Source organism: Carassius carassius, chromosome 10 (assembly GCF_963082965.1).
Source record: "Carassius carassius chromosome 10, fCarCar2.1, whole genome shotgun sequence".
NCBI lineage: Eukaryota > Metazoa > Chordata > Actinopteri > Cypriniformes > Cyprinidae > Carassius > Carassius carassius.
Window position 1 is genome coordinate 32,998,879 of NC_081764.1, and position 27,087 is coordinate 33,025,965.

Here is a 27,087-nt window from a genome sequence, read left to right on the forward strand (position 1 = left end):
AAATACATTTTGATTCTTCGTGTTTATTCTTGGAGAATTTGTAACTGATGCTTCACAAGGTTTCTCCAATGAAGCACTGAAAGTTTCTCAGTAAGGAGGTCTCTTCATCTGTTTAGAGGAGATTTCGAGTGGGATCGATTCTCTCTCACATCCCGACGCCTCTTTGATGAGGATTCTCTTTCTTGATCATCAGGGAATTAAGGTGTTTCTAATGTAATCTAACTGCAATTACTGTATAACTGTCTTTAATCTAACGATAAACATTAACTATAATAATACCACTACTGGACAGATTTCTAAAAGGTCAACTACTGCGATAAAATGTCAGAAAATGCAGTCATTTCTTCAATTTATCAGCGAGTGTGCTAGAGAAACTCTGAAATGAATGAGCCAAAGGTGTGTTAAAAAAAATATATATAGATATATATATAAAAAACAATCAATTAAACCATCTCAGATTAACTGAAAGGTTGTCCCTTGCATTTTAATCAATAAGTACAGCAGGATTTTGTTTATTTTTACTGATACATTATCTTTTTAACATTATCTTTTTATTTTTTTATTTTGTTCAGAATTGCATGCAAAGTATTTTTTCCCACTTGTTCAGAAGTTTTGAATATTGGTTTTAATAAAAAAAGAAAAATAGTATAGTGCGTGTTTACACTTTCGGTCCAGACCAAAAATAAAAAAATGATACATATTATAAGCAATCTTGAATTATTACAGAATATGGTTTTATATATAAGTATATATAAAGAAAATTTAGAATATACTGTATATATATAATAAAGGGAACACTTGTGTGTTACATTGTGTTGTTAAGTGTTCCCTTTATTTTTTTTGAGCAGTATATATATATATATATATTCCATGGTGCTGACTGTGGTATGCTGGTGGTAACCACAACATTTACAGAGAAATAAAATGCAATACATTATTAAATCAGTAAATCTAGTTTCTGTTGTTTAACGCATAAAATGTTCAATGTGAATGAAAAAAAGACACCCCAGTGTAAGAAACATGTCAGCTCACATCTTTTACTGATGCACATTAATGATTTTTACAAAATACATGTATGGAAGTCCTAGAGCCTCTGCATTCAGAAGTGCAGTGAGAACAAGGCTCATGTTTGAAAGCAACACGAAAGGCAGAAGAAACGTGCCGAGAGCTCAAGATTTCTTAAATTAACTACATACAACTCTATCTCACAGTATATGAACATTAAACATGTATTATAAAACAAAGCAATAAAATAGACTTCTTCATAGAAAAAAATCTTTTATATTTTTCTTTTTTTATAGTGAAGATTAGCCCTATCTTTCGAACAACTGAAGGACTGCAGCAACCTTACTTTCTGCAAATCCTGTCAGCTAGACCGTCCAAACAACATCCTCCTCAGCTTTCATGAATGCATTTCGTTCTCTAGAGCTTGGCTACTGCAAGGACAAAGATGACAGTTCATAAAAGTACAGCTGAGAAGTGCAAAAATAGCTTATTAAAACCGTAGGGGCTTCTGATAAAATGTCGACAGCAGTAAGAAGCTACATTAATAGAAACGTCTGAATGAAAGTGTATTGAACCAGAGTACAAGGCAGGCCTCGAACAGCTGTGAAAGTGAGATCCTTGGCATTTCAGTATCTACGCAGTCCTCTTTACAAAACCAGAACACACCTATCTGTGTCAGACTTTCGACAGCACTGGAAACTTCGACAGCACTGGAACTCATATTGCAAAATCGACTTTTGTAAAGCACCAGTAATAAATAGGCTTGTAAAAAACACTGAGTTCATTATGTTCCAAATAATGTACAATATTCAGGATCTCAACTGCACAATTTATGACAGTGTAGATCTTAAAAAAGGAGATCTGCATGCATAAAATGGCAATGGCACCTCCGTTCTGTCAAATACGGGTAGAAACAGCACCCTCAATTAAGTCAAATAAATTAATGCAATTTGATAAAAGTAGATTTTATGAAATGGAGATTACAAATATGCTGTATCAAACGAATGTAATTTGGAGTGACTCCATGTTCATGCTGATGTGTTTCTAGAGTGTTTGTGGCACAGTTTTACAGCGCTGAGGTTAAAAGGGTGTCACATCCAATGACAAAGCTGCATTCTCTGAGAAAGACACTGTGAAGCACCCTGCCTCGACTCCAGACCCATATATCAGAATAGATGGTCGACTGAGGAGCGATCAAACCCATCCAGGTGACCGACCCCTGTGAACTGAACGCTACTGACATTGGCAGGGTGTGCTGGAGACGCTGGATGAGTGCTGGTGGTTTCGGGTGAAGGCTGGGTCATCGCTGGCTACTCCATGATGGCTCGGTAGATGACGGGTTCGATATAGTCGCCTCTGTACCTGGAGTTGATCACTCTCTGTCTCTTGCTCTCCTGAACCTTCTTCTCTCCAAACATGCCGTCAAAACGCATGTCTGATGCCTTCGACTGAATCACACACATGCAAAAATCAACAGAGTGCATTAGTTCTCACCCACTTTCTCCAGAAGTATTTTTTTCCATTCATTTTTCCTACAGGGACTTAAAAAAAAAGTAATTATTAAAATGCCCCTATTACGTCATGTGGACCAGCTGGTTCCACTGAATCACAACCTGTAAGTATGATTATTAATAGATGTTCCAAGTGAAATAATCAAATTTAAAATAATCAATTAATTTAAAATCGTTGATCATCTCTATAGAAACGATAGTTTTCTTGCAAAATATGCATTTAAACTGTATGTGTATGAAGTATTTTATTTGGTCAGCTAGCAATAATGTGGACTGATGGCCTCAACAAAAGCATATATCATCAAGAACAACCTTGTAGCTCACAGTAGGAGTGTCTTTAATAGTTTCCAAGTTATCTTTAAAAATAATTTCCCCAAGGAGAAAATGAATGAATTTTTACTTCCAGAAAGAAGTTATTGATTATTAATTGCATCTGACAAACTTAACAGATATGGAGTACTGTTGTCACATTATTATTTTTTTCTTAAATCTTTGTATTTTTACTTGCAATATGCCTAGCATCTGAGCTCACCAGACGAGATTTGACTCTCTTTGGCAGCTCCTCGTCTAGGGTGTAGACGTCATCTCTCTTAGCAGTCAGCTGTGATCCGTCCTCAAACTCCACCTGAAGAAAAGCAGTGGTTTACGAAAAGGCTAAATGCAGACTGAACCGCTGGAACTCTTCTCTTAGACATTTACCTGGTACATCTGAATGACACGAGATGCCACGAATTTGGCTCCATAGACAAGGCCGTCTGTCCATCTGACCTGAACCACTTCCCCCTGCAGCGGCGGACCCAGCTGAGCACAGTCTCGGTTCTACACCAAACCACACAAATATTAAATATACAGTATTTAGGAGCCAATAATAACTAGACAGTCATGCACTACTGTTCAAAAGTTTTGGATCGGTAAGCTTTTGTAAAAAGAAATGAATACATTTATTCATCAAGAGTGCATTAAATTGATCAAAAGTGCCAGTAATGACATTTATAATGTAACAAAAGATTTCGGTTTCAAATAAATGCTGTTCTTTTGAACTTTCTATTCATCAAAGAATCCTGAAAATAAAAAAAGTGTGCCAGTTTCTACAAAAATATGAAGTTTCATTACTTTCCCAAAATTCTCCGATGCTTCTAGGTTTTCATGCCATTGATAATTAGATAATTTACTTAAAACTAAACTGTAGTTAAATGCACCTTTTCTATGTTAAACTGCTGTAGAGGATAGATTGAATCTCATGTCCTACCACAATGTCCTCTGGGAAAAGGTTATCACTGAAGGAGCCATCGTCAAAGTTGACCTCATAAAATGTCGCTTTTGTCAGCTGTATGACTTCACACTGGTAGTAGCGTCCATTTTTGTGTTTGCAGATGACCTTCTGACCCACGCCGAGCTCTCTCATGGCTGCTTTATTACGCTACAGTGGAGAAAGAGAGAGCACTGGTCACAGCAGCAACACATATGATGGTAGATGTTTTTTACGATGGGGCTGCATGATAAATGGTAGTCAAATTATTTTTCTCAAAAAATATAGTCACGATTATCATTATTACATTTACTGTATTACACTTTATGCAAATGGACACTGTTCTAAAATGCCATTCATACGCTGTTCTATTCGAACACTTAAAAATGCATGAAAAGGAAACAGGAAAGGGAAACAGGAAGAGACTACTGGGCCAACTTGTACAGCCATCTGCAGCAGCCACATCTAATTTTACTGAAGTGCACGTTACATTGCACAATCTTAGTGTTTCGGAGTCTCAAAACTGGTGTTAAGACCATTTCTTGAAGGTTTTGTCTCCGTCTCGGTCTTGTCTTTGTCTAAATGGTCTTGGATTTTATTTCAAGACCACAAGTGAGGAGATATCACTAAATTGCTGTTACATCGTCTGATTTATTTGTTAACATCTTTAATATGTTGAAGTAAAACTTCCTGCTTTAAATGCAATCAATAACTTATTTCTAATTGTATTTCTTTCTATACTGCTGAGCTCGGTCAGAATTCAATGAGGAATTGTGTCAAAAAATTCAAAATATGATTGCAAAAAAGTATGACATCATTTTTATATTATAACATACAATTAAGCAATATCACAAAAGCAAGAGAGCTGTTTTCATGAATATGTGCATGATTGCAAAATGAGATATTGATTTTATACAAACGTTAAACAAGAAGCATTAAGTGAATTATATTTTAGATGCAATTTTATTTTATTGTTTGCTATTTCGGCAACAAAAATAGTTCCAAAGTCCAGCAATTAACTGTTGCGTTTCCGAGCAACACACAGCAGTGATTCATTACTGAATGAATCCGCTGCTTTGAATGAATCGATTGAATAAATGATTCTGTGAATCACGCATTAAGTGATTTGCCACCAACTAGTGTTGTCACTAGTGTTGAAAATTACAGTATTCGGTACCAATACCAGTGAATATCCACGGTTCTCTGTAACAAAGCAAAACACAAAAACATGCTAATGAAAGTTTTTGCATATTTAATTTTAAAGGGTTTTGAATTTTAAAGCCAATAATAACAACTGTTAGCTAAAGAAAAGAAAAAAATCCCAGAACTGATTTTCTGACTGATATGAGACAAAAAAACAACAATATTAACTATTTGAATGCATGCATGCAAATTTTAGATTCACAATTCATTTAAAAGCCTCTGGTGTGTAGATGATTAATAATATTAATTAATGATAATTGATTAATGATAATTGATTAAATATCATCATGTTCTCCTGTTTTTTTTTACCCTAAGAAAAGTTATAGGAGCATTAAATAGTTAATAAAGAAATGTTATTCTAATGCTCATTATATAATGCTCATTGTATCACACTTATACTACCGATTAACTACTCTAATAACAGTGTTCATTTAAATGCTGCTCAGGCATTACAGACAAGATGAAATGAAAATGACATCCATCATTTTCAGAAGACCGTTGGCTCCTTCAGAAATACAGGGATATAAAAACACCTGCACCGGGTTTCGACTGACTCGTGCAGTGCTAATGTTTATTCAACAAAGTCAAAGCCTTTTGGAAAAATCTATTTGTGGTGGTCAGTTTTGATTACCGTATTTTTCGGACTATAAGTCGCATCAGTCCAAAAATACGTCATGATGAGGAAAAAAAAATATATATATAAGTCGCACTGGACTATAAGTCGCATTTATTTAGAACCAAGAACAAAGAGAAAACATTACCGTCTCCAGCCGCGAGAGGGCGCTCTATGTCTTCAGTGTAGACTACAGGAGAACTGAGCAGCATAGAGCGCCCTCTCGCGGCTGGAGACGGTAATGTTTTCTCTTGGTTCATTTCTCTCGGTTCATGTCAAATTAATTTTGATAAATAAGTCGCACCTGACTATAGGTCACAGGACCAGCCAAACTATGAAAAAATGTGGGACTTATAGTCTGGAAAATACGGTATTGTAGTGGGTCACCACAAATAAATCAATGTATGGGAAACACAATGAAACTTACCTGCTTGAAGTCTTTCATTTGATCTGGGTGTCTGTCTTTAAAGAGTTTTGTTAGTTTGGTCTGTTTCCTCGTTTTAATTTCGCCACGTTTTAGGGCTTTTATAAAGAGAGTGAATCTGTGCACCTTTCGGATAGCACATCAAGAACTGTCTGATCTTGAACTGTCTGATCACATCAAGAAGAACTGATCAAGAGTCTTTATGGGGTGGTGTTAGCGCAGTGGATAAGACGCATGCCTGTGGTGTGGGAGACCCGGGTTCGAATCCACTGTGAACCGCCAGTGTGTCCCTGAGCAAGACACTTAACCCCTAGTTGCTCCAGAGGCGTGCGACCTCTGACATATATAGCAATTGTAAGTCGCTTTGGATAAAAGCGTCAGCTAAATGAATAAATGTAAATGTAAATGTAACTGGGTTGATCGTGTACTCTGTACCACCTGTACTTAAAAAACCTGGTATCGTAACGTTTAAATTTTTTTTGTACAGACCGAAGTATCGGGTCTTTTGACAACAGCACCGCCACACTGGCAGTTGTAGTAAGATTTGTAGTAAGACATATTTCTATATTCAAAATTCTGTTTTTAAAACTTTAGACTCTTAACAATATTAATGCAATTGTAATTGCTCCAATTCAGACGCAGCTTCTATACCACCTCTGCAGCGCAAAGATGAATTCTGTTGTTCGTGGTTTCGTTTGATTGGTAATAAAATGGTAGTGTCTTTATTTTATTCTTATTGTATTAATTGATTAAATATTAGATCTTTTTCAGGCAATAAATGTCGATCATTTAGATGAATTTGTCTTGGTCCTAACCTCTAAAAGTCTTGGTCTCAACTTGTTGTTTTTTAGGGGGTTTTGACTAACTATTTTAAAGTACAATACCTCTGATTGTACCGGCCCTTTGTGGCGGCAACAGGTGACATAGACGATGAAGGGCCAATCGTCTGGGTGCATGATGACGCCGGCGGCCTGTGCGCAGGTCGGGTGATATGAGGTGGGACATCGACCGTGAGAACACTGCACACAACACCCCAACGTTTTCTTCATCCGCCGTTTGCAGTAGTAGCATTTCTGTAAGCACATTCAAGAGAGATCAGTTCACAGGAAGTTAATTCAGAGGAAGTGGGACCGGAGGAAAGGGCCCCAAGTGTAGAGATAAATAACACCAAGTCTGCTTACACCAAAGCACTTTCAGTAAAATTCAACATCCTGAAGTTAGAATTTGCAGCAAACCGTGTCGTTCTCTTGCACCAACGATGTCTGATATAATTTAAGACAGATCCAGCTGTTGATTAATGGAGATTTGGGGTGGAGCAACATCTCAGAGAAGTGAAATGTCTGCACAGTTTGCACCCTGCCACAGAAACTCACCAGCTTGAATCTCTGTAAGGGAATGCCGCTGAGATCCACGGGTGATCGTTCAGCGATGTTCACAAAGCGAGCCTCCTGCACTGCCACCGCACACAGGACATGAACCCATCTGCACATGGAGACACATGTTAGGAACCTGGGATGATGATTTGTTGAATATGCACAACATTAACCGATCCTGGAAAAAATGACACAATATATTTATATATATATATATATATAATTTATTTTATTTTACTATGGGACACTATTTTCATGAAAATAAAATACATTTCCTTTCTGAATTACTGTAATTTGTTGTTGTACCTTTGAGTCTTTTAGTAATTCTCATAGGGGCTTTTGCACTGGAGGAACATTTCATAGTTCCTAGAATTACTGACAGAATTATCTGCTTTTTGACGTGTTCGCAAAGCAGGAACCGAGAATGATTTTAGTTACAGAAACGCCTTTGAGGGGAGCTAAAATAGCGCTTACTTGAGAGCAGGATGTAACTCAAAACAACAGGAACTACCAGTTACGTAAATGTAAGGTGACTGGCAGAATGCATTCTGTATAAATCATCTCCACCTGCCATTTACATACATTTACTCTACAAACATGGAAAACAGCGATAGATGGACCAACGCCAAAGCCCAGGCACTTCTTCATCCTCCACTTGTTGACCTTGCTAAATACAGCACTTTTTTTCGTTGCAAAAGCAACCAAGAAAATGGCCCCTAGGGGGAAATGTAGTTCTCAGGGGACCACCGTGGTTCCTTTAACTACCCAGTGTGAAAGCCCCTAATTATTCCCTGTAATCTTCTACTGTGATTACTAAAATACAGGCTGTTTGTACTACAGTAATAAAAATTACAACCCCATTTCGTTTCTTGTACCACTGCGTACATACAATGTCAATAAAGATTCAATTAAATTCTAAATGTTTTATAATGAATAATACATTACAGTATAAATTATATAATTATAAATATAAGCTAAACAGTAATTAATAATTATGTCAAAATGGAAGAAAAAAAAAGATTATAGGAATCATTTCCTTTAAATACCCAAATGAAATTCCTTTAAATTAAATTTCCCATTTCTCTATTTTGATTGTGAGATGAATATGATCTCAAACCAGAATTGTGTAATAAGTGATATTATTGTTCATCTGAAGCACACAAAATCCACATAAGCACACTACTAACAATTCAAGATCTGGGTAACTTCTTGTTCAGGGGTCAGCGTGGTTCATGGATTTTCAGTTCTGTCTTCTAGTGGACTTTCATTTTACTTACTTGCCATTATTGGCTCTGTGCAATGCTCCACCTCTCAACGAACAAAGACAGCAACTCTGCCAAGAATCACAGATTCAAGCATCGTCAGTTTACAATTCATCCCACTACGTCATTTAATGGAGAGATGAAAAACTAGCATATAATTATATGTTTAATGCAGGTACACAGTAGCCCGAAAATTATTTGGACACTTACGCCAGACTTAAAACAGAAACAAGAAACATTCATAAATATTAAAGAAAAATACACTGATCAAGCAAAACATTTAAAAAATAGAATGGTGCATAGAAGGTGCATAAAATTTCTGGGTGAACTATTTTTTTTTTTTTAAGTGTCCAAATATTATTTGGGCCACTATATGTGAAGCTGTTTAGGTGTACCTCGGCGAGAGCGTTGGCTTTACAGCGAGCACATTTCCAGTCTTTGGAGACTCTAACTGGAGCCACACCGTAACAACCTAGAACAAACAGCACAAGTGACACAGACTCGTGATTATTCAAACACACCTTTTTCTGGCACTGTATGTTGGAAACTATGAAGAGATTCTTTATCTGTCCTTTTCATCAAGGGTGCATCTTGGGATGCTCTTCAAACAGTAGTGAAGGAGTTCACAATTAATGCTAGACACTTGTTCCCTAACTGCATATTTTCTTATTAGGTAAACCCTCAATTAAGGAATCAAAATAGAAAGATATTATATTCTAGTCAATGTTATAACCAGACAAACTACAAAACCGTTTGAGGTCAGTAAGATTTGAAATGTTTTTGAAAGTCTCACCATGGCTGCATTTATTTGATCAAAAATTGTATTGAAAATTGTAAAATATTATTATAATTTAAAATAACAGTTTTCTATTTTAATATATTTTAAAATGTAATTTATTTCCGTGATGCAAAGCTGAATTTCCAGCATCATTACTCCAGTCTTCAGTGTGAAACGATAAATCTTGTGTAACATTCTAAAAGTCTTTATTGTCACTTTTTTGGCATACATGCTGAATAAAAGTATTATTTTCTTAAAAAAAAAGATAAAAAAAAAAGAAACAAACTTAATGACTCCAAACTGACTCCCTTTTTGATCAGGCACCACAAACAGCTACTCGATGAGGAAACAAACTAGTACTGTGATAGTCAGGGTTGTCAGCTCAGTACTCACTAGTGTGCACACAGACACTGCACAGGGAGCAGCTGACGAGCAGACTGGTGCCGTCCTCCTCCAGGTAAGGTGTGGACGGCTGGACGTCTGCGCTGTCCTCGGTGGTGGTGGTGAAACATCTCTCTGGAATCAGAGGCTTGGTCCTCATCTGACCGCTGGGGAGCACCACGGTCGGCTCGCTCTCGCCCCCTTCAGACTGAACGCATACACATAAACAGGAAACCACAGGAAGTGTCAGACATTTGATATACTCCAGTGACAGGAAACTGATAAACACAGATGCTTGAAACAGGCCGGCTTACCCGCTGATGTGCCTGGAAGAGCGCACACACAGCGCAGTATGGAGGCCGCAGACCCATCTCTCTGTTGTATTCTCTCTCTCTTTCTGGATTATACGGTCTGTTCTGCCACAGCTGGGCCAAAGGTCGTGCCCAAGCCTCCCCGTCCAGCCCGTCCTCCTCGGACACAGCCTGATCCTGCAGCTCTGCACATGCACACACAATCCAACACATTATTCTTCATGCTAAAGATGCTTTTGCAATGTGATTTACGGTATATTTATATAGTTATAATACTTTGTATTCCAGTTTAATTTGCAGTGGTGACTAAGTAAAGCATTCATATGGTCACTTCCCGAAGAGTCCAGGGCAGGACAGTCATTTTGCACAATGTGCAAACATTTGTCATTCTGTTCGGTGGTGCTAGTGTACAGGAATTACACACTTCTGACGCATTTCAGACTACAATGAATATTTTATAGGTGCACTGGTTTTTAAGCTGTACAAAATCTATTTTTTATCGCCCTACCCCAACCCTACACCTAAACCTACTCCTCACAAGAAACTTTTTGCAATTTTTGATTTTCACAAAAAACTACATTCTGTATGATTAAAAGCTTTTTTTCCTCATAGTGACCAAAAATGTCCCCATAAGGTCAAAGATTTTGGATACAGCCATCTTTGTAGGGATATTATGACCCCATAACACAGTGTATGCCTGAACCACACATGACACACGCACGCACACACACACACACACACACACACACACATTTCGTGGCAGTTATATACCAGGAGTTTGTGAAGTACTGGGATTTTAGTAAACATACGTAAGCAGTACATTGATCCTGAAAAGTGGTCCGTTACACTAATGACAGATCAAACATCAGTGTTAACTTAGCATTATTTATATACTTTTAATATATATTTTAAATTATCACAATGTTTTATATAATTTCATTATTTCTTTTAATTCTAGTTTGATTTTTCTGTGCTTTCGTAATTTTTATTCCTTTTTTTAATATTTATATTTAGCTTTATTGTATTTATCTACTTAGCTTTTATTCTTGTTTCAGTTTTTTTCAATTACTGAAAATGATTTGTTGCCATATTTTAGTTCTTGTTTACAGTAACAACACTGCCACACAATCTCACCTTCGTCACTGATGCTGTCCTTCATCAGAGGATGGTGCCTGGGGAGTCTGGGAAGTCTGTGCTGAGCTTCAACTGGATGTTCATCTTCTTTCTGCAGGACAACACAAACTCACATTCATTACACACAGCCACACACTCAAGATCCTACAGGGTTTCCCAAACAAGAGCTCGCAAACCCCCTAATAATTTATGATGGAACTGCAGTGGCTTTGTGATGATGTGACAGAAATACCCAATTAAATCTGGAAAAAAATCAAATGTGTCAAATAATCATGGATGAATTCAGAACATTGTTTGTTCTGCAAATCTGCATCTCCTTCACTATCTACTCCCAATTACAGAGCTAAATGCATGAAAATGCATTTACCGTCACTGTTGTTGTTGAGTATTTAAATGGAGTTATTGTCATTCTTTTCATCACTTTCCAATCCATGTAAACTAGCTTATTATATCATTATGTGGCCTGGAGTGATAAGCATCATGCTACTCCTACTCCTGGAAAGCAGGAGGCACACAAACTATTAAGAGAGATGTTCATGCTCTTCATTAATTGGAGGTAGGAGTTATTCATCAGATGATGAAGTGCGCTGTAAGCGGGCATCTATCCAAACATGTGATGCAGTTGAGAGCAATTTCATCCTTTTAAATAGCTGGGACTGTGCAGTGGAGTGATGCTGTATATTACCAGCATAGTTTACTAGCATGAGGGAGTCTACTGCATTCTCCACAATCTACAGCACAGGCATTCAAGAAGGAGAAATACATCTAGCGTTAATTTTGTGGACGTGTTTACATTGCTAACTGATTTGATCTATAAACTGGTTCCTTATGGTTCCATTGTCAATGGGTTTTTTTGGTTAAATGCCTGAAATAATGTCTGTGGTGATCTCAAGCTCAAGATTTTTTCATGTTTTATTTTACAACATACAATACAAGAATAACACCTCACTAATGTTTTTTTTAAGTCTTTACTTGTCTTAAAAATATGGTTGCTAACAAGAGGCTAAATGGGACTACAGAGGCATTGAACGTCATTGTGCCAAACGAGTAAACTCATCTACTCACTAGTCGCTTTTACAGACTAATCAGTGCTCCTGCAATTTTATATAATTTTTTAAAAATAAAGACTTAAAGAGCTTAGTAATGGTAACTGAAGTTGAGTGATTGTGGTGTAGTTTGTTTATATCTTAATTTAGGATTTTTAGGCAGTGAAATTTATCAAAGTTGTGTCCATGTGTGAAGATTGTCATGATGAACAAAATATGTAAGAATCAAACTGCTTACTTTCCAAAAACCAGTGGAAACACCCTATTAGCATTTCGTCAAGCAAACTAGGGTGATGCAAAGTTAGAGGTTGGTCTACAAAATAATGCCACCTCAGTGGAGCTCTATTAATTTAGTGAATAGTGAGTCAGACGGCACGTACACACCTTGCAGTCCTCTTGAGACTCGCTATCAGAGTCGCTGTCTTCGTCTCTCTCATGCTGAATGCGTGGCTCGAAATTGCTGTAATCTCCTTTAGCGTAACTGTGGACATGCAGGACCTCCGCGGGGCTCAGTGTTCTCTGGAAGATGTGCTGGACTGCAGGTGGACACACCTGGCTGCCGGTCACTGACGCAGAGCTACACGGCGACTCACCGAGATTAAGTTTGATGGTGCTGCTGCTGGGTTCAGTGATGACATCATACATGTGGGCGGAGCTAATACTAGGTTCGTGTTCAGCACTGACGGTAATGTCGGTGGGTTCTGGTTGGACATCACAGCAGTGGGCGGAGCTAATGCTGGGTTCGTGATCAGGGCTGATGTTGTCGTCGCTGTGTTCTGGTTGGACATCACAGCAGTGGGCGGAGCTAATGCTGGGTTCATGATCAGCGCTGATATGGTCGTCGCTGGGTTCTGGTTGGACATCACAGCTGTGGGTGGAGCTAATGCTAGGTTCGTGTTCAGCAATGGCGGTAATGTCGGTGGGTTCAGGTTGAACATCAAAGCTGTGGGCGGAGCTAATGCTGGTTTCGTGATCAGCGCTGATGTTGTCATCGCTGGGATCTGGTTGGACATGACAGCTGTGGGTGGAGCTAATGCTTGGTTCGTGATCAGCGCTGACCCTGATGTCACTGGGTTCTGTGTTGACATCACAGCTGTGGGTGGAGTTAACATTGGGTTTGTGTTTAGGGCTTAGGGTCATGTTGCTGAGTTTTGGTTGGGCATCACAGGTGTGGGTGGAGTTAATGCCGGGTTCGTGTTTATGGCTGAACGTGATGTCGCTGGGCTCTGGTTGGCCATCATAGGTGTGGGAGGAGTTACTGCCTGGCTCACTTGGACTAGGGATGATGGTATTTATCGTGCTGTCGCTAGGTTCTGCAGACACATCACAGGTCTGGGCGGAGTTAATGCCATGTAGAGAGGAGATACTGCTGACTACGGATATGAGAGGCGTGATGTCAGTGGAACACGAATGGGATGTGACTTCACTCTGCTGGGCATCAGTGAGGTCACCGTTTTGATTGATGTCAACAGTCTTGCTTTGGACATTACAGCTTTGAGTGACATGCTCGGACTGAGAGGTGACATCACTGTTTGGAGCCTCATCATCAGCGATGCTGTTTGTGGATTCTGAGGATGAGGTGACGTCGCAGGGTTCAGAGGGAGTGACGATGTGTCTTTGCTGCATTGTGATGTCACTGCTGGAGGTGGGGTCTGATGGCGAGAGCTCCACCTCTATGCAGGGAGGGGCTTGATTCTCTTGCTGTTGTGGCGGGGGCATTTCTGTCTCCATCGTCTTCTCAGCTTGCACATCACCTGCAGAAATACACATTGGTTGTTTTAGCATTTTTATTACCGCATCACCCGTGTATAATTTGCTGTACACGAGGCTCTACCTGGTTCAGTGGAGATGGATTGTTCATTCTTGTCGTCTGTCTCAGTCTGGCTGAGTTTGGCTTTCTTCTTCTCAACTTCCCCCTCTTCTTCTAACTTCACTTGATTGTCGTCTTCTTTTGCTCCATCGTCAGGGCTGGGTCTGAGCCGCTTCTGCCCCACATTCTGCTTTGGACTACTACTGTATGAAGAGAAGGGAAATCAGAAGACTAAAAACAAAAAACAAAACTTTTTTTTTTATATTTCTATTGTGTTATATATAAACAATGAGGCACTTGAGGTCACATTGTACTGTATATAACTCTGCTGCATGCCATCCCTAACAACACCCCTCATGTGTCACAATCCACACAATACAGCACAACATGAATGGTTCTGTACAAATACATTCACATAGCCACTAAAAATACCCCATCAGTATCGGAGATGGAGGTCGTAAAACAGCCACGTATTTTCTTTTGACAGACCTGTTGATCTGCTCTGAAGTGCCGCTCGGTTCTTCATCACGAACAGGCTTCTTCTCCTCTACCTCCAGACCTCCTTTCTCTGCTTCTGCTTTCTCCTTTGCACCATCGGTTTCCCTTTTCGAAATATCAGATTTGTCCTCCTCTCCACCATCCGTGTTTGCGTTCTGCTCTTCTCCAGCCTCTGCTTCTCCTCTCTTCTCCTGTGTTTCTGCTTTGCTGCTATCGCTGAGCTCTCCTGTCTCTTTCTCCGTCTTTCCATCTGTCAGGAACTCTGCTGCCTCTGGCGTGGGCTTTGAGTGGTCTATTGGTGCACTGTCCTTTCCTGCTCTCCAAAGCTTATAGCGTTCTGGCTGGAACTTGCGAACAAACACATCCATGGATATCTTCACCATGTCCTTCCGGCAGGAGCACTGAGAAAGAGACCCACATCAACAAACAAAAACATATCTGCAATAACATACTTGTCCTAATGTAAAAGATGTATGTGAAATAACATACTAATGTTGCCAGCTTTCCGTAATCGATCCAGCGCTGGGTGGCGAAGTTGGTGGATTCTGTACAGTTGAAGCCATGGTTAAACCCAGCGTTATATCCATACGGGAAGGACACAATGAACTGGCCTGCTTCCTGTGTGACCTGACAAATCAAGCAGAAAGAAGTCAAATCATGAGATAAAATCAGCAATGACATAAGATAAGATGATAAAGATCAAGTAACTGACCTTCTCAAAGGGTATTCCATACTTTCTCAGAATTGATGGCGAAATTAAAGTCATTTTGTGTCGCAGGAAGGCTTCACAACTTTGGGCACTTCCAGGAAAAAATCCTGCATGAATGAAAATGAAAAGAGTACTGAGTTAATGAGCAGCTGAAGAGGAGGAGCAATAAATGGGATGCTTTCAGAAGACCACTGTACCTTTAGCAAGACGCTCTAATCGCTTCCCATGTTCTGGAGGCACAACGTACCTGCAGAAGAGCCGTTTTCAATTCAAGACCAAGTCATAATGCTTTTAAAATCTCTCTCGGACAGTATGAATATTACTAGGGTCAGTAAGCTCTTTTAAGGTGAAAAAAAGTCTCATTTGCTCACCAAGGCTGCATTTATTTGATCAAAAATGCTATGAAAAAACTGTGTTATTGTGATATATTAAAATAACTGATTTCTATTTTCATATATTTTCCAAATGTAATTTATTCCTGGGATCAAGTTTTCAGAATCATTACTCAGTGTCACATGATCCTTCAGAAAAAAAAAACAATCTTAACTTCTGAAAGGTAGTGAATATGAACAAATGAGCTTGCTTTATAAATGAATCTGCCCAAAAGTCTCAACTGAGAATAACAAAATATACTATAAATAAACTAGAATAACAGCAAAAATGCTGACCAAAAACATGATTTATTACATTCCAATACATACAAGATGTTACATTACCAGGATTTGGGCTCTCCAAAGTGAAGGTAGTTGATGCTGTAGAGATCCATGTCCTCTGTGTGCCAGGCGAACGTGCTTTTCCACATCCCGAAATAAAGATACGGAGTGTTGACTCCTTTGATTGGGATTCCACTCTCTCTCTCCACCATGTCCAAAATAGTGTTCAGACGGCCAATATTCCACTCCGTCACATCCTGTATACAGTCAGAAACATAGTTATATTCACTGTATAACACAATAATATTATCAAACTCTAACTGTAACTGAAACATAATAGTGAATACGAAATATTTCATTAATAAAAAGTGCAGATTACTCACTGGATCGTAGAGGGTTCCACTGACATCTGCCCCATATAGAGGTGGATTGAATGTTAAATTCTTCCAATATTTCCTCTCTAGTTCATCAAAATCCGCATATCTGGGATTACAGAACCTGCAGTCGAGTTAGACAACCATTTTATTATGACTGACAACCAACATGATGTAAAATTCTCAATGCATCAATGTATAATAATTTATAATGAGCCATAATGTTAAGGGGTTTACTTTAATGAATCAACATATTAAAACTTACACTACCATTCAAAAGTTTGGGGTTTGAAATAGCAAATTATTAATTTCAAGGATGTGTTAAAATGATCAAATTATAATGTCACAAACGTTTTCTAGTATAATGCTGTTTTTTTAAACTTTCTATTATAGAACAAATCCAGAAAAACAAAAATATGACCATTTTCACAAAAATATGAAGCAGCACAACTGTTTTCAGCATTGATAATAATCAGAAATGTTTCTTGAGCAGCAAATCAGTATATTAGAATGATTTCTGAAGATCCTGTGACACTGAAGAATGGAGGAATGATGCTGAAAATACAGCTTTGATCACAGGGATAAATTATATTTTACAATATATTTAATTTGAAAGCACTTTATTTTTAATTATAGTAATATTTCACAATATTAGCGTTTTTTCTGTATTCTTTGATCAAACAAATGCAGACCCCAAACTTCTGAATAGCAATGTAGTTACATCGACAAAAAAGAAAAAGTCACGACATTGGTGGAGAATGTTTTTTTATTGTAAAATAATTTGCATTGATTAATCCTGCATAATAGCAGCAGGAACATTTATTAAGAAGCTAATTATGGCTAATTCTTTGGGCATCAGGGTTGAACTGTATCTAATTATATCAGCGTTTGCTGCTCACTTGTCTGTGTTGGCAGTTTTGCGGAACTCGCGGACGGTCATCGGTTTCTTCTGGATGTTGTACTGCGTGAAGAGACCTGATTGGCCAGTGACCACCTGTTGAATCGGTGCGGGAATCACCAGATCATCAATGTCATCGTACGTGTGCCGGGGCTTCCAGTCCTTTGGTGGCACCACCTGAAAAACAAGTACATCAGTGAGCCATGCAAACCATCAATGATCAACAGCAACAATCTGGAAATCCTGTACACTAACCTTAGCCATGCCGGCTCTGTGAGCCCCCTGCGACTCCATATATGCAATGTATCTTTTGAAGTCTTTGAACTCCTCTTTTGTGGGATGAAAGGTCATGATCCTGGTGACAGGACTCTGGGAGCTTTGAGAGACCGAGTCCGAAGCCATTCTGCCACTTTGACTGTAAGAGAAACAGAAAGATGAAGATTTCAGCAACAAACACATAAACAAAACAAAATACACAACATATACTTATGCTTTTTTGAAAAACAACCACACCTCAGCAACAAAAACCAATACCAGGGTTGCCAGGTTATCATAACAAAACCCACCCAATTGCTACTCAAAACTAGCCAAATCGCATTTCGAGGGGGATCACACTCCGGGGCTAAATATCATGTTATTGGGGTCGCTTAAAACCGCAGGCATGAAAAACAACCCACGACAATGGTGTTAAAGTAGCTTAATTCTGTGAGAAAACCTGGCACAAACCAGCACCACCAATTACATTTGTATTACCGGTAAGTGTCTTCTTACTCCAGACTAATAAACTCCACATGCAAACCACCATCACTATAACTACCACTACTAGACAACAGAAGTTGAACAACAGAAGTTACTTATAACACATTTTATACACATAAGTAATTATGCTAATTTAAAGTGATCCAAAATATTTGCATAAGTAAAAGATAAAGCAATTTGGGTTAAATAACTGAAAAAATAGTTTTATTTATTTAAGAAAAATGAAACATAAATATACACATAATAATTAATAAAATAATTATACATACAAGATTATATATACAAAGTACAGGAGTCATCAAAAGGACAGAAAAAGTATAAATATTAGGCATACAACTTGTTGGAGCAACTAAATACAAATAATTCAGGGAAAACAAAACAATATAAGGACAACAGAATAAAGTAACTTGTAATAGCTAACAACATGCTTATAGATTTTACTGACAGAAATAAACTTAATGACCCGTTTTAATCAAATCAGCATTATACAGAAATACACTCGCTGCACTATTATATTCAAGCACACAGTATATAATAAAAACAGTAACGTTAGATTAATTTCTGTTATAGTTATGAATGCTGAAGCACCTGTAAACTCACACTAGCATGCTAGCTCACGCTAGCCTGACAAACACATCATATCAAAATCTTTAGAGTGTTTCATGAGAAAGCATCATATCTATGAATGTGTCATGATCTCATTTTGAGGTTTTGCACAGGACCACTGAAAGTTTAGAACACGAAATCTCTCAAACTCACTGCAAAAACAACAACAACAACACACACGACGGCTAAAGCCGCTCAAATGAACAAACTTAACGGTACTCCTGTCAAACACAAAACACACACACACCGCTTCAGCTCGACACACACACAAGCCCATATCCATCCACACAGTCTAATTAACGGTTTGTTGTAGTGTATAACTGTGTTATTACATGAATTATTGATCCGCTCCAAACTTTGACGAGCATGGTGGCTAACTACTGTAAACACCGACATCCACACACTAAAACACACATGAAATCAATCGACACGCATGAAAACCCGCTAATGTGTGTCAGCAGAGCACCAGAGGAGTTAACTCACAGTTGTCGCGGGCTCAGCTGAGGGGTGTTGAGGGCGCAACTCAGAAAAACGGCGCAGAAAAAGACGATTACCGATCAGACATGTCCTCCATTAGAGTGCAACGCGACTGCGCATGCGCACACACTGTTTACAAAGATGGAAGAAGGCGTTCCCTGATCAACTCGGTACACATGAACCTCATGGGGCCTTCTGGATAACATGGAAAATTCTCTCTATATGATGGTCATGGGGCCATATGATATTGATTCTAGATATTTAATCATATATCTAATAGAGCTCATACAACCTATACAGACTCCTCATGCCATATCAAACATATAAATCCAAAGTATATAGTCATTTTATACATCATTTATGAATAAACAATGATATAGATGCGGAGTTATACAGATTATAAAGCCTATGGATGTTTGTATAGATCTATATATATATAATATGGATCATGGGACCATTTAGATATAGTAAACAAATAAAAAAGATTAATGTACAACACTCCATTTAAGTCTTACAATGTCTCTTTCTCATAGAAAATCTTATACATATTCATTATAGATAATGTATATATTGGATATATTACTATGCATCCTAATGGGCCCCTTTCCATGCATCTCATATTAAAAATACTTAAATTGCATAGATCACATAATGTATCTCCTGGCCTGTTGTGTACATAAATATTTTATATATAAATTTTTAACCCTATACACATTATATATATATTAAATTAGCCTTAAAGTGACCTTGATATGTAGTCTGAACATACTTGTCTTTCAAATATCATATAGAGCTATGAGTATACAGTATGTGAATGTTAAATAAATTACTTATGTGTGTGTACAGTGTATCCATGTAAGCTAAATAGTAGTGTATAAATTATAAAGATTATATATCTGACTCTATACATCTCATCTGACTCGTTAAATCCACATGCCACCATTTAAATATGATATGCTGTACAAATATTTAACTATAGACTTATTTGTATTTGTATATCCCATTCCATAGATCATCATAAAGCCATTTACTGGCAAGATGAATATGTAAGTTATATGGATAATAGACATTATTTCTAAAACTCACTCTTCACATACAGTAGAGCCATACTGATGCAAATTTATAAACTCAATAAATCATGTTACATGTGTATTCAAAACATACAGTAACACCTCTGTGCAATTTACTACATTTTACAGTATATCTTCAGTATCTAAAATAAACGTTAAATATCTATGGTGTGTTTTTTATTTGGACAAATTGTTGGTTTTCAGACCACCTGTTAAAAATGTTACAACTAACTTATCTGTGTATCTCCAGCAATAAACAAAGACATTGAATATCGTCTACCAACTGGTAATTAGGCTTAATTATTTTTTATCTACAATGGGAAACAACATCTCTGACCTTAGACCAAAGGGACAGTTTGTGCCTAATCAGTGAGATAATTAGCTTTCAATAGAATTAGGAAACTTTCCTGTCTGGTCTCTGAGATTTTTGGAGGAGGACTAATGTCTCCAGGTGTTCCAGAACTAATGAATCATGTAGAACAGGCAGAATCCAGTCCACATGCCTTCACATTAAACTGCAACGGCCGGTGGGCTGACTAGCTTTGGCTGCGCAGCTCTGGCTTTCTGGCAAGGACACGGACACACTGGAGAGGACCAGCCATCTGTTCCCGGGAAATCTGCTGAAGGAACCGGGATACTGCAGCGAAATCCCCATAATAAACATGTACAAAACCCACTTAAGCATTTTATTAACACATATTTCTCTCCTTTTTATTAACAAATAGAAAACAGATTGGCTGTACAACAGACTGAATGCCGTTTGGTCTCTATGCGAACACAAAGTGAAATGAATTCTTCCCATGTCCTCATTTTTCATCTTACTTTGTGCTCAGGCCATAGGAGGATAGAAACACTTGAGTATGCACATATTTTCAGTCTGATGATGCTGTCTCGACGTTACGGGAGATTTGTCTTTACGAGCCAAAGTGTGAAATGATCGGATGGCCGTTAATACCACATGTGGAAATTTCAGGAGGTTTTGTATTCCCAGTCTGTTTTCTGCTGCAGATTTTCCCACTTCAGCTATTAGTCTGAGCAAATGACGGATGGCCGTGGTTCTACTGGAGGTACGTGACGGCTGTACATGTGTGTGCGGGTCAAGGCCTGGCCATTCAGCATGAGCTGACCTTTGACCTCAGCTGACCCAGCACGGGATAATAACTTTGCTGTGGCTGCAGGAACACCTATTTTCTTGTCTTTCTTTCACTCGAGAATGGAAGGTTTCCAGAAAGTGTCTGTTTACTGCTATCCAGAGCAGAACGGCTCTGACTGCGTTCTCTCGTTTCATTGGTTTATTCAGTTGTCCTTTACGACGGCAGGTTCATTAAGGTCACTAACTCTCTTTTATACTTGATTATACTGTTTTATAAAGTATCAGGAGGTGAAAAGGTTGTTTTTAATTGTATATTTTTTATATATAAAAGTTCCCCTTTTCCCAGCAAATAAAAGTAGATCATTAAAATATAATAATGATAAAAAGTAAGAAATCATCAGCAGCTCTGAGTACTTCTCTTATAGTATTAGTAACCTGGGCCATGTGAAAATACATGTCCACATGTGCTAAAAACAACATATACGAAAAAATTATAAAGGAATAATAATAATAATAATATAAGAAAAGAAATAAAAAATAAAGGACCCCTTAGATATGCAATGATCAGCATAAATGATACAAATATTGTATTTTCTGACATGTATACCAATCGTCATGATGATACAGTAATAATAATGATGATAATAATAATAAAAACAATGGCCAATGTTGATCGATATGAAAATGAAATGACCATAATCATAAAGCAGTAAGGTAATACAGAGACAGGAGCTGTGCATTAGAGACCAGAATGAAGCATTTGTTGCTGTTTTCAGAGACAGGAACAGGATTGTGATGAAGTTCCAGTGATTTCTCCTCTCTTCTGATCTGCCCTTTCTCTCTCTCTCTCTCTCTCTCTCTCTCTCCCTCCAGCAGTGGTGACCCAATAGGTAGGATGATTATGGCTCAGAAACAAGTGGCGGCTCTCCGTTCTGAGGCATTCTGGGAGTGGTTACGTTGCATAGTGATCGAAACTGCCAAGGTACTCCAGAGCTGCTCTGTAGCACAGCTGGTACTGATCCTGCACACACGGGACACAGACCGTTAAAACACAGACTAAAACACGTGTGTTGCATAAAAATGAACCTGTCTGATTTGGAGTAAATGATGACATGTGAACTATTGCTGGGCTGTCAGGTTTACCTCGGTCTGTACCATGGCAGGTCTCTGCGTGCGGAGCGTTTTTATGGTCTGGAACATGTCCACCACTCCTTCATACCTCATCCGCTCCAGAACAATACTTAAAGTGATGAAGACCCCTGTTCTGCCCACACCAGCACTGACACACACAGAGAGAGAGAGAGAGAGAGAGAGAGCAGTTCAGCACATGTACCGTACACAACATTTGGGGTCAGTAAAGCTTGTTTGGAAGAAGTTTTTAAAAGATGCCTTGTGTTCACCAAACCTACTTTTATTCATCATTTATTCAATGTAATATTGTCAAATAATTTAACAAATTAAAATAGCTGTTTTCTAAGTGAATATATTGTAAAATATATGAATATATGAACTGAATTTTCAGCATCATTACTCCAACCTTCAGTGTCACATGATCTTCAGAAATCATAATAATATGCTGATTTGCTGCTCAAGACACAATTCTTGTTACATTTTTTATGTTGGAAACAGTTGGGCTGATTTCTATGGAAACCTTGATCATTTTTGTTATCTTCTTTTATATTTAATTGTATTCTTTGATCAATAGAAAGTTCAAAAGAAACTCATGCATTTATAATAAAAATCTTTTGTAACAATCTCTCCGTTTGTAATAATCTGCCTTTTCTGTCACTTTTGATCAATTTGATGCATCCTTGATCAATAAAAGTATTAATTTCCTTTAAAATAATCTTACTGACCCCATTCTTTTAAACTGTAATGTACAGATACAAAGTCAGCTCTGGCATACAGTCAATAAAGTATAAGACTGAGACTGATTTATTATAGATTTACCACATTTTGAATATGCAATATGTCAGCCATGCTCTGCTGCGCTCGTTCATTCTGCTTCTCACCTGCAGTGAACAGTAATTGGTCCGTCCTGTCCAAACTGCTCCTTGGTTTTGTGGACTTGGCCAATGAAATCAATAAAGCCCTCTCCTGTCTTTGGCACGCCTTGCTCTGGCCAATCGGTGAACTGAAACTGGCGGATCGTCCTGGACTGGCCATCCTGACAGAGAATGAGAGTGTGATTTAAAGACACAGCGCAGCTGAAGTCATGCGGTCATGTCTGATCGACTCACCCTGGCGTCTGTGACCTTAAACTCCCGTAAGATGTACTGCGGCATGTTGTATTCAGCCATGGGGTCCACGACGAAGTACTGATAGCGCGCAGATCTCTCTGCAGGCCAGTACTGATGACACTTCTCCTGTGAAGCCAAACACACAATCATAAGAGGATCTTGATTCATTTGCCCAAACCCCAACTTTATTTTTTGGTTTCTTTTTTTTGCCTTTGGTGTAATGCACAGAATGACAGCCTGAGGCCAGCATACAACTAGTTGATTTTCAGCATCATTAACATGCTGAGTTAATGAGTTTTTTATTATTATTGTTATAATTATTAATTGCGTATTCAGACATTTTCCTCAGCAAACCAACATTCATATCGCATGTTCATTTTGATATTATTGTCTGCTACACTCAAATCAGTCCCTCCAGGTTTTTGCGTCCTCACAATTGCAATTGCTGCATATTTTAAAAAAATGTCCTGAAAGAAGCAATGTTAATTAATTAAAAATGCATAAATCTGAGCACAAACAAATTGATCAATATATGTTCAACTGCTGAACCGCAACTGATTTCAGTAATTATGCACAAAATTATCAGTAACAGTACTTTTATGGTCAATGATACTAATTACTTAATGATTATAATGGTAGGTTTTTAATGCAAAACAATGGAAAATATACTAAAAATATATACACCTTTTTTTTTTTTTAGAAAAGCTGCAGCAAATTCAGTTACTTGCAAAAAAAATCCTTGTGAAATCCTGATGGGACTGTTGAATGATTCATAAAATAAAAAAGCACATTCATGTAAATCTTTTGCTTATTAAAGCTGTGCATGAACATATATTTTATTTGCCGTTGAATAGACTAACACACAAAACAGTTACTTTATGAGCTGCATTATAATTCAATCTATTATTACAACTGTTTCCTTGTGCAGTTCTCCTCTTCATATTTCTATAAACTTCACATTTTGTCAATATGTGACATGGAATCACAGATAAAAAAACAGCTGAATGTGTGTGACACTCCCTTAATAACTTGAGTTGTGTTGAGCTGTGCTGCCCTAAAGCATTTTATTTGAACACTATTATAATTATTGTTAATATTTTTAACATTTATATGGAATTTAAATAAACCTATTTAGTTTTTATTAAATTTTAGTTTTCAGTTTTGGACTTTTTAATTTAGAATTTATAAACTAAAAGAAAATTAGAAATGTTGCCTTGGCAGCTATCTGAAATTAAGTTTTTCGATTTCATTTTATTTCAAGTAATGAAAATGTTTTTTTATGGTTTTAGTTTCCGTTAACAAAAACAACCCTGCCTTAAAGTCCACAGGACATCAAAAATGAGCAGCGTTTCACAATCCAATCAATTCCCAATGGATGCAGTCAAGAGCCACCCTACATTTAGCCTTTTTGAATATCTTGTTTCACTCACATTACAGAAGTGAAATGGGTTGCAAAGGGCCATTCACATTGACTTCACATTGAGAATCTGAGAGTCTGTCACCATGAGAATGGCGTGGACTCACCCGTCCCATCTCTCTGAGCTTCGTCAGCATCACCACGATGGTGGAGTTGTGCTCCCAAAGCATCCTCCAGAAGTCCTCCGTGGTTTCAGAGAGAGGACCTTGTGTGGCGATATACGCCTTCTGCTGCCTGCAGGAGCAACACATAAAAAAACATGGTTTAACAAATCAAGAATCTAGACAGAATACTAATCAACAGTGAGTGATGCTTCCTTTAATCGAACAGCAGGAGGCACTGCAGCTCCATCGTTGCGATCATAAATGCATTAAGACAGTCAGACAAGGAGATAAATATGCAGTGAGAGAGATAGAGAGGAAACACTGGACAGAGAACGAGGGAGAGACTGTGAGGCAGATGCTGAGAGGTAGAAAGACGCTGGTGGTAGAAGATGAGACAGAGAGACATGATTGTGTAATGAGGGCAGCAGAGCTGTAGATCACTGTTTGGCAGCGTGGGGATGCGAGCTTGTGCTGATGTCCTGCTGTGAGATCCCCAGGCCTCTGCTGAAGTTTTTTTTTTTTTTAGATAAATGCATCTCTGAGATGGTTGAACAAGTGGAGGAAATGTCTAATCTGACTTTGGCAGCCTCATTATTCTCTTACAGTGATTTTATCAGCGCAGGTCTCTGAGTGGCTGTACTGCTGTACACCCACACTGTCAATGATCAATGACTCTCACTGACTTCAGCTCGTTTGATCACTGCGAATCACTGTGTGAGTGAACACATCTGCACACAGGGCATGCTGGGAGAAGACAGCATTCATCCAACATATGCTGAAGAGTCCTGATCTACACACACGCTCACATCTCACAGGTGTGATGCAGCCTTATCTGCATCACTGAATGACAGGAAACAAAATTGCAACCCCCACCCTTCACACACACACACACACACACACACACACACACACACACTGAAAGCTCATCAAGCTAAAAGCATGTGAAAGCCCTTCTCCCTCTGTTCTTCATTACAAACACGATTACTGCCAATTACGCTGTTTACACTTCAGTACGGCAGCAGATGCAGTGGGAGCTCTTTGATTGGCTGTTAATTTGATTAAGGGCCAATAATGAGCCCAGATTCTTGACAAACCTCCACCCCTCCACCTCACATGACCCCTCAGCAGCAGCAAAGGAAGTGCTTGATTCAGGATGTTAGTAAAGAGCTATTCATTTGAAGCACTGATATTTGCAGTAACCGTTCACTGTGGCAGAAAACTGCACTGAATCAATGAATCTCAGAGACTATAGTCACAGCAGATGGGATAGAGGCTGTCTTAGGTAATGCAAGTTTAATATCCATTTTCTACAGCTTTCTCTTCAGTGAAGTATGTTCAATGCACAATCCATCAAACAGACTGTAAAAAGAAGTGATATGAATTGTAACTGCTACCAAAATAAGCATGTGTTTAGCATGTATACTATTATTTCATGCTCTAAAGTACTTGATTTTGATTAGTCATGCTTGTATAATGAGTGTTATACTAAAGAGGTGTAAATGATTTAATCTGATCGGCTGACGAACGATCTAATGATATGAGGATGAGTAAATGATGACAGAACCAGGCATGTGGCCAGCTAAGCACCAAAAATGTAGGAAAACCTTTTTGACTATACAGTAAAAAAAAAAAAATTAAATAAATAAATGACTAAATATTATTTAAATTGTAAAAATTAAAGCCAATGAAGAAATATTACTATTGCAGTGATAATACTGAATTGTAAAATAAAAATCACACATTTACTACTATACTACTACTAATTATTATTGTCATTATTATGGCTTCTAAAATTTATATTATTTTAATTTTTTATTTTATTTTTAATTTATTATTATTTAAATGTTAAAAATACATCCAAAAATTGAAATTACCCCTTAATTCAGAGGTACACTTGACTGAACGTCTATCTGTATGTGTGTGTAATAGATTGAGTGCTTCATGGAGACCAGACTCCTCTTGTTGGGTAATCCTTTTATTTGTGCACTGAACTGTGTGCATCACCTGTCAGCTCGTGGGCGCAGGGCCGCACCGATTCACCAGTGCTGATAGCGCTCCAGTTATGGACAGTCCTGCCAATAAAAACAAT

General features: G+C 38.1%; 2 protein-coding genes across 3 annotated transcripts in view; both read right to left on the minus strand.

The window, feature by feature from the left end:
- Positions 1-1,023: 1,023 nt before the first annotated feature.
- On the minus strand, positions 1,024-19,215 carry LOC132152196 (lysine-specific demethylase 4A-like). Of its 2 annotated transcripts, none has more exons than XM_059560984.1 (22): positions 19,081-19,215; positions 17,488-17,647; positions 17,234-17,409; positions 16,344-16,458; positions 16,024-16,217; positions 15,505-15,554; positions 15,311-15,414; positions 15,088-15,225; positions 14,590-14,999; positions 14,125-14,300; positions 12,675-14,044; positions 11,245-11,335; positions 10,114-10,295; positions 9,812-10,007; positions 9,036-9,112; positions 8,656-8,711; positions 7,379-7,487; positions 6,890-7,078; positions 3,766-3,936; positions 3,216-3,335; positions 3,049-3,141; positions 1,024-2,453 (listed from the first exon to the last, which is right to left on the minus strand). In XM_059560984.1, the coding sequence occupies exons 2-22, from the start codon at positions 17,632-17,634 to the stop codon at positions 2,316-2,318; spliced, it is 4,302 nt and encodes a 1,433-aa protein (XP_059416967.1). In that variant the 5' UTR covers positions 17,635-17,647; positions 19,081-19,215; the 3' UTR covers positions 1,024-2,315. The 2 variants fall into 2 exon arrangements, with proteins under 2 accessions (XP_059416967.1, XP_059416966.1); XM_059560983.1 differs by having other exon boundaries at positions 14,125-14,303.
- A 1,613-nt stretch (positions 19,216-20,828) lies between these two features.
- LOC132151445 (receptor-type tyrosine-protein phosphatase F-like) overlaps positions 20,829-27,087 on the minus strand; it is a 193,884-nt gene continuing 187,625 nt past the window's right edge. Inside the window, exons 31-35 of the mRNA XM_059559541.1 lie at positions 25,002-25,128; positions 23,478-23,603; positions 23,250-23,404; positions 22,381-22,516; positions 20,829-22,258 (exon numbers count right to left, since the gene is read on the minus strand). Of these exons, the coding sequence (XP_059415524.1) occupies positions 22,190-22,258; positions 22,381-22,516; positions 23,250-23,404; positions 23,478-23,603; positions 25,002-25,128 (613 nt within the window). The 3' untranslated portion in view covers positions 20,829-22,189. The remainder of the gene's footprint in view (positions 22,259-22,380; positions 22,517-23,249; positions 23,405-23,477; positions 23,604-25,001; positions 25,129-27,087) is intronic.